At 42.0% G+C, this 19,895-nt stretch overlaps 1 protein-coding gene across 4 annotated transcripts in view; it reads right to left on the bottom strand.

The window, feature by feature from the left end:
• Positions 1-1,447: 1,447 nt before the first annotated feature.
• LOC146628386 (NT-3 growth factor receptor-like) overlaps positions 1,448-19,895 on the bottom strand; it is a 78,038-nt gene continuing 59,590 nt past the window's right edge. For all 4 annotated transcript variants that reach the window (XM_085357797.1, XM_085357799.1, XM_085357798.1 and 1 more), the window contains 6 exons: positions 14,425-14,613; positions 12,445-12,575; positions 9,770-9,942; positions 8,001-8,244; positions 5,518-5,676; positions 1,448-1,633 (listed from right to left, as the gene is read on the bottom strand). In XM_085357797.1, the coding sequence (XP_085213923.1) occupies positions 1,448-1,633; positions 5,518-5,676; positions 8,001-8,244; positions 9,770-9,942; positions 12,445-12,575; positions 14,425-14,613 (1,082 nt within the window). The remainder of the gene's footprint in view (positions 1,634-5,517; positions 5,677-8,000; positions 8,245-9,769; positions 9,943-12,444; positions 12,576-14,424; positions 14,614-19,895) is intronic.

Here is a 19,895-nt window from a genome sequence, read left to right as displayed (position 1 = left end):
GGAGGCACTTAGGTCCATTTCTATAGTGGCAGACAGTCACTCAGGCCATGCTTCCAGGCTCAGGATTGGAAGGTATGGTCAGGGTCTTGTAAAGCTAAGCAGCTCAGTGAGCTATCATGAGCTCAGGACTTAAAAGTGTTGTAACAATGATGTTTCAGATAAAAACTGTGTTGCAAGCTGCCACTGAACTAGCACTTAAGAACAGCAGTCATGTGTAGCAGCTGCTGTACATGAAATATTTGATTTATGTGCATTGTTCTATTTTTTCACCTCCTTCCTTAATTTATACATGAACAGAAAGAAAAGTCAAGAAATATAATCTGCACATGGTCACACAAACTACACATTTCCTTGACATTAAGATACAACTATCTGGTCTTTGTAAATGCTCAATAACTGTGGTCTATTCCCCAAATACCTGCGTCAGAACAACTGTGTCACAAGTCACAAGACTGTTGGTGGTTTCAGGCAGAGGCAGAGCCAAATTGTGGCCACAGTGTAACATAAACAACCAACAGCAAAACGTTTTAGAGATCCATGTGCTGATCCACGAAACTGAATTACATCTAGTGAATACTGTTTCTCTGAAAAAGGGGGGATGGAAAGGGCTCTAAAAAGAAAGTGAATTTTCTGTGCTCAACCTCAGCCTTTCAGCCTGGCCACCCACCCCTGAAAATATTTTGGCTCTGCCATTGGTTTCTGGGGTAGCCAAAAGTTAAAAACAGAAAACAGAAATGCTAGTACTTTGAAACTTTATAGTCACCATCATTACTTTAGATTAAAGATGGCTACCATTGCAACCCAAGGTATGAGAAAGATTTTGGGAAATTGACCAGCTTGGGCACAGATAAAAATTTAAATAATTAAAAAGAGAATAAATTAATCCTTCTGACTTTTCACATTTCACAAATGAAGACCTGGCGAAGATAAGCCAAAGGAAGACTAGAAGGTTACTTAAGGTTTGTGAAACCAACTGAGATCAATGTAATCCTGGGCAGGATTACTACCAGTAAACTACCAGTCCAGGTCAGGGTTTATTAACAGTTGATTAGAACTAGTGCTGCTATGATCAAAACAGGGTGAAACCCACATTATTATGATGTGACACCTTAACTATACCACATCAGAACAATCAGCATAATCACTCCACATCGTTGCAATATATACTGTATACTTAAGTCTTTTTAGTTACAATTCCATTTGAAAAAACAAAATGGGTATAGAATTTGCAGGTTCCAGATTATTAGGTACTGATGCAATTCAGATCATTTTGGTCCAGTTAAATAAACATAATATACAATGTGTTAGTTGCAGTCCTCAAATATCTGGCAGATGAAAACAGGGTATTTTCAGCCCCTAATCCACAGAGTATGCAGACAGATCACTTCTGTTCGGGGGCAATTCAGTGCTTTGAATATATTCCATTAGTGTCTCCTTGGGGCTATTATTATCCCAGTATGTCCAGATAGACTGGTGTGGCTTTCATCAAAGTAAACAGCATCTTCTGGATGTCCTTAATGTTGAGACGTTGTTGCGGTTCCCTCTGCCAGCAGCCAAGCATAATATCGTAGATTTCCTTAGGACAGAGTCTTGGGCGCTCCAGTACTCTGCCTTGAGTAATACACTCGATTACCTGTAAAGACACAGAGACCAGTAGTTGAGCAGAGATACTTTACTGTCTTGTTTAAGAAAGGACTGCTACGCAACCAGACTTGCATCAGTTGTGCAATGCACTGGCCGGGGCTATGGCTGTATTGTGGAGTGTCATTACACTGACAGGCAACAAGTGATGCACACAGTATATAATGACTACATCATACAAATAATCCAGGTACATATTATCCTGTAGAGTACAGTTTTAGAAAACAAAACAGCCTTTTAACAATAATGTTAAAATGTTTGAACCTTAGGAAGACTTCTTTTAAATACCCTTCTTACAAATGAAACCAAGCAGTACATCTACTGAGTTTTCCTGTTAATGCCAGGAGTATGAGGAAAATCTGAACATTGTTAAAGCCAGTGATTGTACTTGTTTGTGTCATCTGCATCATAAGAAAGAAATAAGGATATGTGAAGATTTTGAAGCAAAACTGGGTCTGGGTTATTGCTTCAAACTCTGACTTAAATTCCACTGGAAACCCACGGGGTGACCTGAAGACTAAGGTCCAACAAAAATAGCCTGGGATTGCTCAGAAAACATGTATGAAACCTTACAACAAGGATACACAACCTACTTTTAGCATGATTGGGGTAATAATTTTGACCTAATTTTTAATAGGGGGGCTAATAATTGTGTCGTCATCTGTAGATCATCAACAGACTCTTCCCTTGTTACGCCAGTAATGACCTCAATGGGCACTCAAGTGTCCACTGAGGATTGGATTCCACACCAGAAAGACCCTGCAGAAAGACCTCTGTTGTTACTGTGAAAGGACCAGATATTTTCTTACTGTACTGTCATTTTGTTTTCCTGATACCACAGGGTAGGTTTTCTATAGCTGTTGCAAGTCCTGTAGTGTCACCGGCCCTAAAGGCTGCCTTGGGGGGCCTATGAACCTGTCCTGTGAGCGATGGCTTCTGGTGAGCATGGACAGTAACAGTTTTGCAGTGAGTGACATTATCAGTGCATTTTGCAATGTATGCTGCAACAGCGTCAGCGTATTCCTTAATGTCTGTTTTAGGTGGGTGCTTGTTTGATGATCAAGGTTCAAGGTTTTTTTATTTGTCACATGCATAGTTAGGGCCCGGATGGCTTGGGGATAGAAGCTCCTCTTGAGTCTCTCTGTCCTTGCCCGGAAGATGCGGAACCTTCTACCAGATTGCAGAAGTTGGAACAGTTTGTTGCCAGGATGGGACGGGTCCTTCAGTATCTGCATTGCTCTAGTCCGGCATCTCCTGGTGTAGGTGTCCTGAAGCGGGGGGAGAGCAATCCTGCAGCAGCGTTCTGCTGTACGGATCACTCTCTGGAGAGCTTTTTGGTCCTTCACACAGCTGTTCCCAAACCACGATGTCATGTTCTGTGTGAGGATGCTCTCCACAGCGCCTGTATAGAAAATCCTGAGGATCTTTGGAGAGACCCTGAACTTCCTCAGTTGTCGTAGGTGATACAGGCGCTGCCTAGCCTTTTTGGTCTGGACCTGAATGTGGGCAGACATGTCAGGTCTGAGGAGATGTGGAGACTGAGATACTTGAAGGACTGCACCCTCTCCACTGGAGCTCCATTGATGATAATGGGCTTGTAGTCTCTGTGCTGACTCCTTCTGAAGTCCACCACCAGCTCCTTGGTCTTGCCAACGTTCAGCTGGAGGTGGTTTTCCTGGCACCACGATGCCAGATTCTTCACTTCATCCATATAGGCCGTCTCATCGTTGTTGGAGATGGCGCCCAACACCACTGTGTCGTCAGCAAACTTCACAATGGTGTTGGAGCTGTGGGTGGACACATCCCTGTGGTGCTCCTGTGTTGATGGTGATGCTGTTAGAGACACATCTGCCCACCCTCACCACCTGAGTTCTGCCAGTGGGGAAGTCTAACACCCAAGCACACAGACGGCTATTGAGTCCCAGATCCCTGAGCTTTGTGAACAGTCTGCAGGGCACTATTGTGTTAAACGCTGAACTGTAATAAACAAACAGCATTCTCACATAGTTACCCTGTTTCTTGTCCTTGTGTTCACTCTCCTCAATGCCGTTCGGACGTCGTGCTCCGCGATGCTGATCACCGGTCAGATGTACCAGTTTGTAGTGCTGAAGCAATCCTTCAGAGCAGAGGAGGCCCCCTCTGGCTACACACATCTGATTTTGTGTTGGTCTGAAGGCCCTCACTCTGGGTCTGTATGCAGGTCTCAGAATGATGGTGATGTGATCAGAGAGCCTGACTTGGTGTACTCAGCATCCAGTAGTTATCTTCCACGGTCCTAGCTGTGGCGTTAGTGGTGGGAGGGATGCAAACAGCAATAAGGTCAATCGATGTAAATTCCCTTGCTAGGTAGACTGGTTGGCACTTAATGATAACAAACTCCGACAGTGGAGAACAGTGTTTGTGCACAGCAGTAGATTTCAGTACCAAACGCTGCTGATGTAAACATCAACACTGCCCTGCCACAAGTCCTTCCTCCTTCCATTAAGACTTGGTTGGCATGATAGATTGTTACCTGATCTAGCTGAATGGAAGAGTCCAGGATGTAGTCCAGGATTCCATGAAAATAAAAGCACATCTTGCACTGTGTGTAAGATATACTGGATCAATTTTGTTGTTTAATGAGTGAACATTGGCCAGAATGGCCTCTTTAGGCTAGTGGCTAGCCTAATCTAGATACCTTCATACTTGTCCCACTTGTGCTCTCTCTCACTGCCCCAGTGTCTCCTCTCTGGGTGAGATAGAGTCCGTTGATGTGGTAATAGGGGCAGGGATAGCCATAGGGGCAGGGATAGCTCAGTATAGGGGCAGGCATAGCTCAGTAGGTAAAGTGGTCGCCCCATGATCGAAAGGTCGGCGGTTCGAATCCACTTAACGGCTACCCTGAGGTACCCCTGAGCAAGGTACCGTCCCTACACACTGCTCCCCGGGCGCCTGCTTAGTGGGCTGCCCACTGCTTCACTGAGTGAATGGGTCAAATGCAGAGAAAAACAAGTAATTTCCCCATGGGGATCAATAAAGTATCCATTATTATTATTATTATTAATCCAGCAGAGAAGTCTCAGTCCCCTGGAGTATCTCTGTAACTTTCTGGTCTAAGTTGAGGGTGTTTGGTTTTATTTGTTATATCCAAAAGGGAGTGGTTACAGTATCTTGTAAACTACATCAAGCACTTGACATTGTAGTAATTAAACACAGCTTAGACTCTAAACAACAACAAACAGCTTATTGTCAATTGCTGTTGACAATTCTTTTGAGCTTCTGGTACCCAAGGTACTGACAATCAGTTATCTGATTAAGGATACCTGTGAGTTTGGACCCTGCTACAGTGGTCAGTTGGTGTCTGTTCTGAACTTGCCATGTTTGACTAAATTAGCTAGGACTCGTGCCATAGGGCAACCATAAGCTGATGTTCTGCAAAACCAAGTGGCAGAAGTATCTGGAGTGAGTCCTAGTAGCATCTCTAAATTGAAGGCCCAGTTCCATATAACAGGGGATGTCAGAGACAGGGCACCAACTGAGCATTCCAAGAAAATTACACCACCAAAAGACAGATTCAGTCCAACTGAAATTTATTTATATAGCACAAAAGCACAGCAAGAATTGCTTCAAGGTGCTTTACAATGTAAGTTAAAGACCCTACAACATTATTTTGTGGAAATTCATAAGTTTTTGGAGAAGTTAGGTAAAATGAGAGTGGCTATTAGTTCTGCTCATTAAGTTACAGTGATATATGCACCTCTATTTTTTTTCACAAAGCTGGACTAATAAATTGGGTCCCTAGGGGAAAAAGCTAATTTGAGTAAAATGTTCAAATGTTTTGTTCCTGGTAATTACATCATGTCCTCAGCAAATGACAGTGTTGAAATAATAGTTTACCTCATTATTGGCGAGCTGGAACCATGGCTGTTTTCCATAAGTGAAGATCTCCCACAGAATAACGCCAAAGCTCCACACATCACTTTCTGTGGTGAATTTTCTGTACATGATGCTCTCTGGGGGCATCCAGCGGATAGGCAGCATGGTGTGACCTCCCACCTGAACATACAGATACATACACACACATTGAAATGCTTTATGGGAAAGGTATAAGCAGTATGATAACTTCAAAACGTACACAAACAAGTCAGAATCAACATGGCAAATCTGACTTATACATTTGTGATAATCATTTGAATATAAAAGTAAATACATGAATTCATGCTGGACTGAAAAAACCGATAACCCATCTAGCTCAAAGTCTTCCTCACAGTGGAAAGTGGATTGTGCTTTGTTTGCTGTCCTCTCAGTATGTTGCACCCAGGTCAAATGACTGCTGCATGCATTTTAAGGTCTACTAGGCACGCCAGCCCTTGATTGCTCTAATTCAGCTCACCTGGCGGAGCAGCTCGCACCAGGCCGCGCTTAGTTGTAGATTGCACAAGGTCTAATTAGCGGCCACGCGCAAGCAGCAGCACAGAGCAGGTAGTGAGCAGGAGGAGGAAGAGAGGAGTAACAGCCACACAGACCTACTAGGTCAGCGCGACAATTACATTACTTGCGACAATAATAAGTTTGATGTGTCACATGGCCCTCTTCCTATTGAAAATACAAAAGTTGTATCCAAGATCGCCGACGTCTAAATGGCCACCATGGTCACCACCCATCTTGAGGAGTTTGCCCCCTCGAATATACTAATGTGCCACAAACAGGAATTTAATATCACCAAGCATTCCCATTTTATTACGGTGTATCCATATAAATGGCCCACCCTGTATTCAGAAAATATATAGAACATATCATATTTTTGTTTTTAATAAATTTGCAGGAATTTCACACAAAAATTTTTCACTTCATCATTATGGGCTATTATGTGTAAAATTTTGAGGTGAAAAATAAATAAATAAATGTAATCTCTTTTGGAATAAGGGTGTAACATGACACAATGTGGAACAAAAGAAGTGCTGTCAACGCTTTCTGGATGCACTTGCAAAGGTCCCTGTCATAAAACAGATGTTACAGAACAATTCCTCTGCTTTTCCAGCTCTTGAAAATTTCAGAAAAGCTGTTTTTATAAACTGGCATTAAGCGTTTACCAATATGTCTTCAGAGTAAACACATCAGTGTAACTGTAATGAAACGTGTAGAAGATATGTCAAATGCAATGGTACTCACGAAGAAACACTTTGTGTATTTCTTGCCTTTTAAAAAGGCTTTTGATACTACAGGTCTTACATTAATGATGAACAATTCAGTAGAGTTGGATGTCTCGAGACCAAGACCGGTCTCGAGACATCCAACTCTACATCCGGTCACAAGGCCACTTTATGTGGTCTTTGTCTTGTCTTAGTTTGACGGACTTTGGTCTTGGTCTTGTCTTGGTCTCGCTGTCTCGGTCTTGCAGCTTCAGATCGACATAGTGGTCGGGAGATTTGGAGTCAACAGTATCCATGACACACAACGTTACGTTTGTTAATGTGTTGTGTGCAAAAGCATCAGCTCTAAGCGCCGTGCTTAGAGAGTGCTTTGTAGTGAGTAAGAAGAGTCGACTCCCATTGAGCGAGAGCCGGCTCCTCACTCAATTTCCTTTCACTGCTCAGCTCTCACACAGTGGCTCAGCTATGCTCCAATCCCTCCATATTGTGGCCAATCACATGCGAGGATATAGGATAATATCATTATGTGAAAAACAGAGAGGGTGAGAGACGCGACAGTCAAGTGGAGCGTGCGTCTGTCCTCTCAGTAAGTGAGTGAGACAGTAGACAGTGGTGAGGAGGGCTGTGCGAGTGCATCGCAAAAACAAATAAATATGCCTGACACCCGTAAACGAAGCAGCATCTGGCTGCAGTTTAAAGACTTTTTTGTCTCGGTCTCGTCTTGGTCTCGATACCCTCTGGTCTTGGTATTGTTTTGGTCTTGGTTTTGGCAATCTTGACTACAAGTCTACAATTTAGCAATGTTGCCCATCTGCAAATAAAACTAATTTAGATTGTTCTGGGCAAAGCGTGTTCGCCTCAGTAATAACCACCATTTTGACTGAGCAGCCTAAATTAGTGACTCAAAAATCCACAGACCAGAGAAGGGGGTGTGAGGGGAAGAGTGGTGGCCTTATTAACCAAACTGATGCAGTATAGGCACAATGTCCATGATTTTTTTAAAGATTTGATTATTTGACTTGATTTATAACCATGCTTTACTAATATAACTTGAAGGTAAATGTAAACATTCCACAGATTACTGCTGTAACACCTCACAGTATAAGTGTACCATATGTGAAGAGCTGCACTTAATTAAACTTACCATTTCATTGCTCATCTTTGAAAACATTTCCAGTTTTGATAAAAAAGAGGAAGACAAAAATACAAGAAGAAAAATGTCCTTACCCTGTAATAATCTGTGCTGTAAATGTCTCTGGACATGCCAAAATCTCCTATTTTGACCAGAAGACCATTCCCCACCAAGCAGTTCCTGGTTGCCAGATCACGATGCACAAAGTGTTGAGATGCCAAGTAGATCATCCCAGCTGCAATTTGGCTGGCTATATGAAGCATCTGGGACAGACCGAGTTCACCACTCGTCTGCAAAGGCTGTCCATCCACTAGGATCATGGCATCTGGCCCATGGGCTCTGATGAGAAAATCATCAGAGGGTTGCACTGTTAGAATTGCAGGACATTCAGGACAATTTTAATGCAAGACGGTTCGACTTAAAAAACGTAATCTTCTGCACAGAAAACGGAATGAGGCCTACGAAGAAAAGAACACAACACCTACCACAGACAAACATGGTGGAGGTTCTAAGGTGTTTTGGGGATGTTTTGCTGCTTCTGGCAGTGGATGTCTTGACTGTGTGCAAGGCATCACTAAATCTGAAGACTACCAAAACATTTTGGAAGTCAATGTAGGGCCCAGTGCCAGAAAGCTGGGTCTGCATTAGAGGTCATAGGTGTTCCAGCAACACAGTGACCCCAAACATCTCTCAAAGCACTCAGAAATGGTTGAAGACAAAGTGCTGGAGAGTTCTGAAGTGGCCAGCAATGAGTCCGGATCTAGATCCAATTGAACACTTATGGAGAGATCTCAAAACTGCTGTTGGGAGAAGGTGCCCTTCAAATCTGAGGGGCCTTGAGCAGTTTGCAAATGCAGAATGGTCTAAAATTCCAGTTGAGAGGTGTAAAAAGCTTGTTGATGGTCATAGGAAGTGAATGATTGCAGTACCAAAAGAGAGTGCAACCAAATATTAAGTTGAAGGTGCCAATAATTTTGTCCAGCCCAGTTTTTGCATTTTGTGGGAAAAGCTGTCAAATTCAAGTTTGTTTATGTTGATCCACTGCACACAAAGGAAATAAAGATGTGTACACCAAAACAAATGTAATTGTAACAATTTTATGGGAGAAATTGTGCATTTTTTGGAAAACTTCCAGGGGTGCCGATCATTTTGGCCATAACTGTATTTATAGATGGAAGTGTAATGGCTGCAATTATCTCCGTGAGTCTTTATTATATGGCGTGCTACTGGGAAAAGCCAGTTCTAACCTTTGAGTCCATACTCTTTTATGAGTCTTGCTTAGGTTGTGGAAGAGGTTTGTTGTGTTAATGTCTGTAGGACATGTTTGCTGCGTAATTTGTTCAATACAGTTTCCTGCTTAGTGTCAGACTTTCCATAATAAACCATGTCCATGCTACAGAGGTTGCCCCTCGTTTAGGAAGTTCTTTGGTGACCATTACTGTTATCTAAAGCAATGAAAAATGTTGACAGTAAACAGTGTGTTTTGCAACATCACGAAATAAATAATAGAGTACAATATGAAACAATAGATGTTTTAATGTGTGAATATGCGAGTGAATGTGAGTGCGAATGGTTGTCTGTCCCTGTGTGTTGGCCCTGCGACAGACTGGCGACCTGTCCAGGGTGTACCCCGCCTCTCGCCCTATGACAGCTGGGATAGGCTCCAGCGCCCCCCGCGACCCTGAAAAGGATAAGCGGAAGCGAATGGATGGATGGATGGATAGATGTTTTAATATTGTCATCATATCTCTCACAGACACACATTAGTGAATAGCACTGTTACAAGTAGAATCTACTGGTAAAACTGTCATCAAAACCCTGTAGAAGAAGAAAGACACACCTGCTGCTTCAATGCTTGACTTACCTGAGAAACTTATTGAGATCTCCGTGCTTCATGTACTCAAAGACCATGATGAGAGGGTCTCCATCCACACACACTCCGTAGAACTTCACTATATGCTCGTGTTGAAGGTTAGTGAGGAGCTCAGCCTCACGCTGGAAATCCTTTCTGGCTGCAAGTGTGGGATCCTTCAGCGTCTGGGAGATTCAGAGAGTATTCTGTTGTCATACAATGGTATCACAGCACAAATGTTACACTCGGATAGCTCGGATAGCTATGGTAACAGTCCTCCCTCATGTGTATATCCATAAGCTTTTCAAAGCAAGGGAGTTATATGCACTCGTGAACTTTTCAACAGAAACTTCATTAATTACTTACAGTAAATGATCCTTAAATTGGGCCAGATTCTGCCAGCATCTGACCACAAATGCCAGTTATTTTCTGTACTTAACACCGGTGAGTTGTCACACAGACTTCCATTTTTTGGCACCCTGTTAAGTGGCAGCCTGTTACAGCACTTCCCATTATTGTTGTTGCTGTGCTGTTTTAAATGACTTTATCACCCGATAAGGTTGACCTTCCTTGCACAACTAAGTTGAGATAACTCATTGTTTTGCATCTCATGTCCTACAGCCTGGAGTAAGACTTGTAATTCTGAAGGAGCCACAGGGGAGACAGACCATGAAGTAAGTGGACAGCTAAGAAGAAATATAAACAGGATGTACCAGCTGTAATTGATGTAAAGTCCTTGGAAAATAGGGTGGACGAGCTAGGTAAGCTTATTAACAGAATAAAGGAAAACTGTGAATGCAGTTTGTAGTGTTTCATGGAGATGTGTTCACACTCACACTGGCTTTTTGAGTGGACAGGGATGATAACCTCAATGTTAATGAGAAATGTGCAGAGACTGCACTGTTTGTGAAGGGTTATTGCCATTGCTCTTTGAACTCAGTTTGAATCAACACAGTGCTTAGATTCCTTCACTAATATATTTTAACTTCGACCAGATGCTTTTGGTAGTCATCACCAAGCTTCTGACATAATTCTGGCTGGATATTTGACCACAGTTCTTGGCAGAATTGGTAGAGTTGATTTAAATTGGTTGATTTCCTGCCACAGACCCAGCTTTTAAGAATGGGCCAGAAATATTTTAAAGAAGTCAGGGTTTTGGGTTGGGCAACATCAGAGGTCAAGTTAAAAGACACCGAAGAGAGTGTAGTAGTCTGACTCATCTGTGTAGGTTCTCAGTCATCCAGGTCATAGTAAATGGTAAATGGACTGGTTCTTATATAGCGCTTTTCTACAAGTACACAATGTACAAGTACACAACCTGTACATTCACCCATTCACACCAGCACATTTTTCTAAGTGCTTTCTAAGTACCGTAATTGTCGGGCTATAAGCCGCTACTTTTTGCACAAGTTTTGAACCCTGTGGCTTTTAGTCAGGTGCAGCTTTTCTATGGATTGTCTATGATTTTTGTCATATCGTAAGACGATTTGTTTTGTTTGTTCCGCTGTTGTACGGCACTACGTTGCCTGGCGGAAGGGCGTGTGATCAGACACACAGTATCGGGGTTCAAGAGTGGTATGTTGGTCACATGTCCATCCGCCAGGCAACATAGTGCGAAAAACAAACTTCAAAGTAGCGCTACGCATTCAGCGGGAGTCGTGGATGACGAGCGGCGATAAACTTGCGAAAAGCAAGTTATGCTCAACTCCACCGGTGGAATCTGACAGCGTGGAAAAGTGTGCAAACATCCACGATCACCAACGGATTTTGAAGGGCTGGACTGCTGCATGATGGAGAGGAGGACACCGCCACGACCCTTCTGAGGGTGTTCGACTCCGACACTGACAACGAGGATTTGTTTGGTTTTGAAAGTGACAACGAAGGAAAGAAGCGGAGAGTGGATGACGTAGCCATCCTGAGCCTGTTCGTATCCGACACTGGAGGAGAGGACTTTGGTGGTTTTAGTGCGCAGGAAGATGGTGGTGAATGACTGACTTTTCTTCTTGTTAAAGCCGTGTCACTGCACCTGAGCCTAAAAGGTAGTCCGGATCTATTTTTCTGGTGTGCTGTAGGTTATTGTTATGTACTACATTTGTTACTCATTTATGAAGCACAGTACATGTTTCGTACTTGTAATTACCACTACTTGTACATATACCTAAAAAGTTATGCAAATATGTACCCATAACTTGTTTTTCAAAATATTAATAAAAGTGATGTCTCCAAACAGCCATCTTTTTCCTGACAATTCCCTTTGTGCATATTCTCTTACATATGATAAGTCAAAATTGAAACACCTGCGGCTTTTAGTCACGTGCGGCTAATGTATTTACAAAACAGGATTTTCCCCTGATTTTAGCTTGTGCGGCTAATATTCAGGTGCGCTTTGTAGTCCGGGAAATACGGTAACATTCACACACACATACTCCGATGGATGCATCAGAGAGCAATTTGGGGTTAGTGTCTTGCCCAAGGATATTTGGCATGCAGACTGGGGAAGGCAGGGATCGAACCACCAACCTTCCGATCAGTAGATGACCCGCTCTACCACCTGAGCTAAAGCCTCTTTAGACAGTAGTCTGTTTCTATAATGCTCTGAGCACGCACGCACGCACGCACACACACACACACGCACGCACGCACACACACACACACACACACACACTAGTTACATCTATGTAGCTTACCTTTACAGCCACCAGCATCTTGTCCTTAGTGGGACTCAGGTTGTAACACTCGGCCAGGAACACCTTACCGAAGGCTCCCTCACCAAGCTCTCTTTTCAGAATTATGTCCCGTCGCTTAATATGCTGAACATCTGAAAAAGACAGAGATAAGGAGGAAATGAGTTTTCAGCCATTATTATTACTACAAAACAGCCACTCAAATGAAACCTCCCAAGTATTCATTCCCGCTGCTTATGTTTGATTGCCACCTGTTGGCTACAATTTACATCATGAAGTTGAATAAAACTGCAAAACTTATGAATAGATCTACTTTAAACTAATCAAACAGAAGATTACTGAAACTGTTCTCTGTGGATGATCTAAAATAGTTTTGGGTTTGTTTTTTTTACATGTGTTTTGTGGATTAAAAAAAAGAAGATTTTTTTCATTTGAACACACTGTTTTGGGATTTAGCACAAGTGGATTTTATTTACAACAGATATTTTTCCTGCCTGTAGCAGTGAATGACACATTTTCAGAGACTAAAATGGGCTTCGATTACACCTTAATATTATATCTCAAATAGCGTATATTTATGCAAGGAATTATTTTAATATAAATTTATGTGATTATATGGCTGCTTGGTAATTAGTACAGTTACTGTCATTAAGGAGGAAGTTATCTAAGACACACACACACACACACACACACACACTGAAAACTGTTCCACCACTGGGTCACAATTAATGCCACTGTAATATACCATGGGACTCATCATCATTGAGTTTCTTACACACAGCTGCTACCACAGCTGAGGAAGGTGATGGCAGCAGAGTAAGTGCATATCATAATAATCATCGGAATAAAATGATAACAAAGATAACATTGTTACATACACAATCAATGAGTTTCATGACTGAATAACACTTTGTGGAATTATTCAAAAACATCAGCATCAAGATTTTATTTAACAGTGAACCAGTTTATTGGCATTTGACCATTTAATGTCAGGGGTATAAGGCCTTTTGTGGCGTTTCTTGTCCCTGCCTCTAATGCTCAGAAATGTGTGAAGCTCTGCTCCACCAGAACCATATCAAGTGCAAAGCACAGTTTGCCTTAGTGAATCATTGTAAGATTCATTTAAATATTCTCCTCTCAAAATTTGTGTGTGTATGTGTGTGTGAGAGAGAGAATCTGAATACCTGCATCTGAACAGTTCCCTCATTTTCAAGGGGAAGCTATTCAGAGACAAATATATCAGACTAAATCCACCTCTATTTTAAGTCCATATTGATATTTTTTTAAGAGCACAGTAATCGAACTGTTAACAATGAGTACACAGTGGCTGCTGTGATTGCAGCCATTCCCCAACTCTCTGTGAGTGGTACTCATGGCGACTAATCAATGGTCTCCGATCAATGATCAGTGGTCTGATCAATGGTTGTTGATCAATGGTCATGACAATTTGGATATTAATGATCAAAGACCTGACCTCACAGCCCATTGTTCATTCAGTGGGCTGGTTTCAGTTATTGTGCAAATGTACTGTTTATAAGGTTGGGGGAAACTGCAGTCAGCTGAGACTGAAGAAGTCACTTGGATGACTGTCAAAGCGCACTTCTCTCACTGAAAACGTTTCGTCCAGATGAACAGAATCAAGCTTCTGGCATTTACTTACCTGGTTGATTGAGCATGCATCAAGACATTAGTTATTATTAATCTCTGGTTCTATTTCACAGCATGTCTTTGTCCTCCCCTCGTCCCCAAATGGTCGCGCCAGATGGACTCACTTCCCTGAGCCTTGTTCTGCAAACAGTTCTTCCTGTTAAAAGGGACTTTTTCTATCCCCAAGTGCTTACTCATAGGGGTCGTCTGATTGTTGGGTTTCCTCTGTCTTTACCTTACAATATAAAATACTCCAAGAGTGTTGTTGTGAATCGGTGCTATATAGGTAAAACTGAAGTGAATCGAACTGAAAACTGAATACATGTTTTCACTTACAGGTGGTAGGTTTGTTGCAGTTGTGGCCATGTCTGAAGTACTGTGGGTTCTCTATAACAGGAATTCTAGTCATTCCAATCACCACTGCAGCTGGTCCAGCATCCAGTGTACAGGGGCTAATGATCCCATGGTTAACATGATGAAGGGGACTGGCAGAGTCTTCCTCACCACTTATCACTGCCACCGGACCTACAAAGACACAGATGGAGTGTTTAGATTGGATGAATATCTCTATACTGTCAGTCACTAACTGTTTCTAAGTCTAGGACACTTCCTCAAATATTTCCTGTTATTATAAGAAGAGTCTCTGAAACAAAGGGATGTGATGCAAGGGTAAAAGCAGAGTTTCTTCACTGACTTATCCTCCTGAGAACCGAGGAAAAAAGTATCTTTCAGTTCAACGGTTTTTATGCGCTACAGAGGACATAATGAATAGGCTGTGTTTTAGGACGATATAGCTAACCTTAACAATCAGTCATAACAATCAATCAACAAACTAGAATCCAAACAGCTTGTACTTCAAAGCCAGTTCAAGATATACTTTATGTCACAAACATGACAAATATAAAAACAAGGCAAACATGAATTATATTGTTGTCTTAGTGACAGTAGTTGTTTAAAGTGCTTTAATTCTCTCTGTTGACAGTAGACTGTGGGATATTTAGTAGTGAGGACATTTCATAGTTGGACTTGCACAGGTGGCATCCTATCACAGTATCATGGAAATTACTGAGCTCCTGAGAGCGACCCATTCTTTCACAAATGTTTGCAAAAGCAGTCTGGATGCCAAGGTGCTTGGTTTTATACACCTGTGGCAGTGGAAGTTATTGGAACTTCTGAATTCAATGATTCAGATGGGTGAGTGAATAATTTTGTCAGTACTACAGCTTTGTCTTATCTGCCTTATTAGCAATCCTACTAAGTTGTCAACTGTTTACTCAGTAGGTCAGTCCAGAGTTTTTATGTATCTGTGCTGCCCAGAGGACTGTACTACGAAGCAGGATTTCACCTTATCTCTGTAACGTCAGGGTTAACCCTGGGTTTTCTGTACTATGAAGGTGGTTGATTATTTATCGAAGTACAATCTCCATAGTAACATGCACTGCAGATTCGAGATCAACTGATTTGAAATCACTACCTACTGACTAGGGGTGCAACGATATTCGTATCGATATTGAACCGTTCGATACAGTGCTTTCGGTTCGGTACGCATATGTATGAACAATACAACATTTGTAATTTATTTTATCAACTTTCCTTCTGACGATGCTGTCTGTGTTGAGCGCTCAGTGAATCTGCGTTCGACTACTCCGCCTAGGCTGCACTGTCGAGCGCAGATCCACTGAGCGCTCAACACAGACCGCATAGTCAGAAGGAAGAGCGCAGGGCAAGCTAGCAAGACAGAAGTTAAGCTCTCCTTGCAACATGGACCTCCCCCACCCTCATTCAGATCTGGCGTTTGGAATTATTTTGGTTTTCATGTGACGTATGACCCTGAAGGTAAGCGAGTCATGGACTAAAGTAAAACAGTATGTTGGATGTGCCATGCAATGCTCAATTACATGGGTGGGAACTAGTGTGTTAGCGCAGTTAGCTCGTTAACGTGTTGGCCGTCCAGCCCCATGCACGGGGCGATCGGCGGTAGCTCGTTAACGGAGATTTGCCGTGTTGTGGTGTTAAGGTCATTTCAACGAGATTAACCTGAAAGCACTAGTGGGAACACAACGAATATGACTGCACATTTACGCCGACATCATCCTAGTGCAAAGACAAAAACAACAAGCATGCTACTAACTTTAGCCGAGTCATTTAGACAGCTGTTAGCACATGATTCTCCTTATGCTGCTGAGAGTAAAGCCCAGAAGAAGCGGATAGTATAGCTTTTATTTTGGAAAGAGACATTTCTCTGTAATAAACTCTCTTTTCCAAAGATGCATGATTCCTCAATCAGATACAGGGCTCGCAATATCGCTAGCCCGACGTCCTGGGGCTAGCGATTTTTTTACCGCGGTAAAGTGAGCCGTCATTTGTGAGCCGCGGTCAAGCCAGCCGCCTCCTATCCGCCGCATAAATTTCCTTGAGCTTTTACACCAGTCTTTACGGTAGCGCCTTTTCGCTTTATATCCTGATTGAAAGCCTAGACTCGCGCACACGTGCGCGCACACGAACACACAAATTACAATGGAACAGCCCAATACAGCCATCGTGACAGTCTGGTTGCATATTCAAAAATTCATTAAAAATCATTCTTAAAAGTTGATGCCAAGCTTTCAACACAATCCTCTTCTCGGACACCTACTTTACCTCTGGGCCAGGTTTTACCCAGATTTACTGTAATATTACTCAGAAATCACAGTAAACTCATATTCAGTGCAATACAGTCAATACACTATAATTATGTTTATTTCAAAAATTCATTAAAAGTCATCCTGAGTAGTTGATGTCCATATATATATTGCTCATATAGTACGTGCGCGGGTATAGGCTTTCAATCGGCACATAAAGCGAAAAGGCGCTACCGTAAAGACTGGTGTAAAAGCGCAAGGAAATTTATGCGGCGGATAAGAGGCGGCTGGCTTGACCGCGGCTCACAAATGACGGCTCACTTTACCGCGGTATTTTTTTCAGTCGGGCTACCAAAATCTATCTCTTCCCTACCCGTCGGGCTATTGTAGGAAGGAAAAATATATGTCAATGCTTTTGCATTCTTTCAGAAATGTAGCTGGGTAATTATGTCATTGGCATCGGTGAGCCACTGTCAATATGTGACATATTGAAATCGCGTTTGAATTTGCGCTTGTTTTTTTGCTTTCACTTTGCAATCGTGCGAACTGTGTATAGAGAGCGACAGCACTGATCTGTGAGTGATGATAATTTGTGCACCAATTCCTCTGACATCGTCTTATTAATTGTTAGCTTACTATGCAAACATGACAAGTGAAATCTCCCGCAGCTTAAACATGTGAGAGGTTGATTGCGCAGAGAATCGCTGAGCTTATGTGAGTGTGTGTAAAAGCAGCAGGAGAAGTTATGACAAATCAGACTATAAGGCAAAAAGAAAGTGCAGCTTTATGGTTTCATGGACAAAAGAATTTCTGTGGCTGCAATATGACGAGCTAAATAACCAGGGCTGCACATAAGTGGTCCGCAGGTGCGCATTCGCTGTCAAAATAAAAAACACGCACAAGGGTTAGGGTTAAATTTAAAAACTGTACTTTTGAGTTAAAATATATATTTATAATTTTAATAAATGACAAATTAAAAAGGCATGAACATTTTTTTTGTATCGAAAAAATATCGAACCGTGACACCAAAGTATCGAACCGAACCGAACCGTGAATTTTGTGTATCGTTGCACCCCTACTACTGACTTCAAATAATTTCAACCTCATCTTCACTCAAATATTTGGATATCTATCGCAGATATCAGTGTAAACAATTACAATATAACAAATGACGCAGCTAGACTGCTGTATCATTTTTTGTTTTTTATGATTAAGGTGTATTAATAAGGCAGCACGGTGGCACGGTGGTTAGCACTGTTGCCGCACAGCAAGAAGGTCCTGAGTTCAATTCCAACATCAGGCCGGGGTCTTTCTGTGTGGAGTTTGCATGTTCTCCCCGTGTTTGCGTGGGTTCCCTCCGGGTACTCTAGCTTCCTCCCACCTCCCTCCAAAGACATGCAGCTTGTGGGGATAGGTTAATTGGATAAACCAAATTGCCACTAGGTGTGAATGTGCGAATGAATCTGAGTGTGAATGGTTGTCCCTGTCCCTGTGTGTTAGCCCTGTGACAGACTGGCGACCTGTCCAGGTTGTACCCCGCCTTTCGCCCTATGACAGCTGGGATAGGCTCCAGCGTCCCCCGCGACCTTGAAAAGGATAAGCGGAAGCGAATGGATGGATGGATGGATGGATGATTATGGTTTGGCTGTGAGTTCACTTCCTGACCTTTAAGAACATTTGAGTTCGAAACTGTTTATCCTTTATTAGATAATTTAGTCATAGTTGCCAAAAAAGGCTGTACGCTCACGAAAAAGTGAGTGTACAGCCACAGACGGACTATATAAAGATGGCTAAAACACTCAGAGCCTTTTCACTGGCTTGGGTGGGAAACTCAGAGAAAACACTCAGTTGTCACAGCAACAAACTCATTGTGATGCTGGTTGCTGCTTTGTGCCTTGAATGTTACAGCAGTGTTGACAAACTGCAAACATGACATTCTTTGAAGAAATGAACTGAATAAAAAAAAGAATATGTGATTAATCCACAGATGAATATAGTTTTAACATGTGCAGCTTGTTAAAGGGGGGGGGCGGCTAAAATTTAATCCCTCAGACACAATGAAAAAGAACCCTCTCAATACAATAAAGTTACAATTCAGATATTTTGTAAGTTAAGAATTGTCCACCAACATGTTAAACCTAAATCTACATTTTATTATCTAAACCCTGAATTACAAATGCACCGAACTAAATAAATATACAGTATGCCTAATAGTTTTTCATAATTAATTTTCATATAGATTTTCTGCATGTAGTACAGCCTCGATTGAATTTCACTCCCAGAAGACCTATATGACTATATGCATCAGACAGACAGATGTAGAAAGACAGACCGTAGCTCAATGGGGGGAGAGCATGGTATCATTCAAGGTTTACAGTAGAATAAAACAACTAAAAAAGGGTCATACTAAAGAATGGACTGGACTGACCAAGGACCATAACACATTCAATTACAGACATTTTTTATTCTCCTAAGAACACAACAATCCTATTGGAACCAAAAGGAGAGTACAGTGACATAAAGATGCCAATGTTCTTAGAAGAAACCAGAGAGTTTCTCCCCAAAGAGTCTCTGAGGAGCAGGATTTATGAAGCCCTAATGGAATCATCCCTTTTTTATTCTTTTACAAACCATGCATTTGGAGCAATGGAAGTGAACAGTGACACAATATCAGTACACTTCATCTCACTGTAAGCTAAATGTCTTCAAAATGTGAGCGTGCATGCACGTGAACAGCCAGATGGTTCATATTGGGTTTCTGTGTGTTCATGGCCATTAAAACACAGTTTCTCTAGGGCTTCACTCAGGCCACACTGATCACACTGAGGGCCAGACATAGGTCACTGATGTATTTTAATGTAAAGTAAAATTGGCATCTCATTTATCATCTCATCATATCATCTCATTTATCATCTCATTCAACCAGGCTCATTCCATGAGCCTGGTTCTGCTGGAGGTTTCTTCCTGTTAAAAGGGAGTTTTTCCTTCCCACTGTCGCCAAAGTGCTTGCTCATAGGGGGTCATAGATTGTTGGGTTTTTCTCTGTATCTATGAAGCGCCTTGAGGCGACTTTTGTTGTGATTTGGCGCTATATAAATAAAATTGAATTGAATTTACTCTCCTAACAATCTCTTTTCATAATCTATATCAATTAGATACAATTAATTATGCTTTGTAACAATTAGT

This window comes from Diplotaxodon limnothrissa, linkage group LG7 (assembly GCF_057381915.1).
Source record: "Diplotaxodon limnothrissa isolate DT_005_m linkage group LG7, D_limnothrissa_male_GT1.1, whole genome shotgun sequence".
In the NCBI taxonomy this organism is placed as follows: Eukaryota; Metazoa; Chordata; class Actinopteri; order Cichliformes; family Cichlidae; genus Diplotaxodon; species Diplotaxodon limnothrissa.
This window is presented reverse-complemented; position numbering and strand designations above follow the sequence as displayed.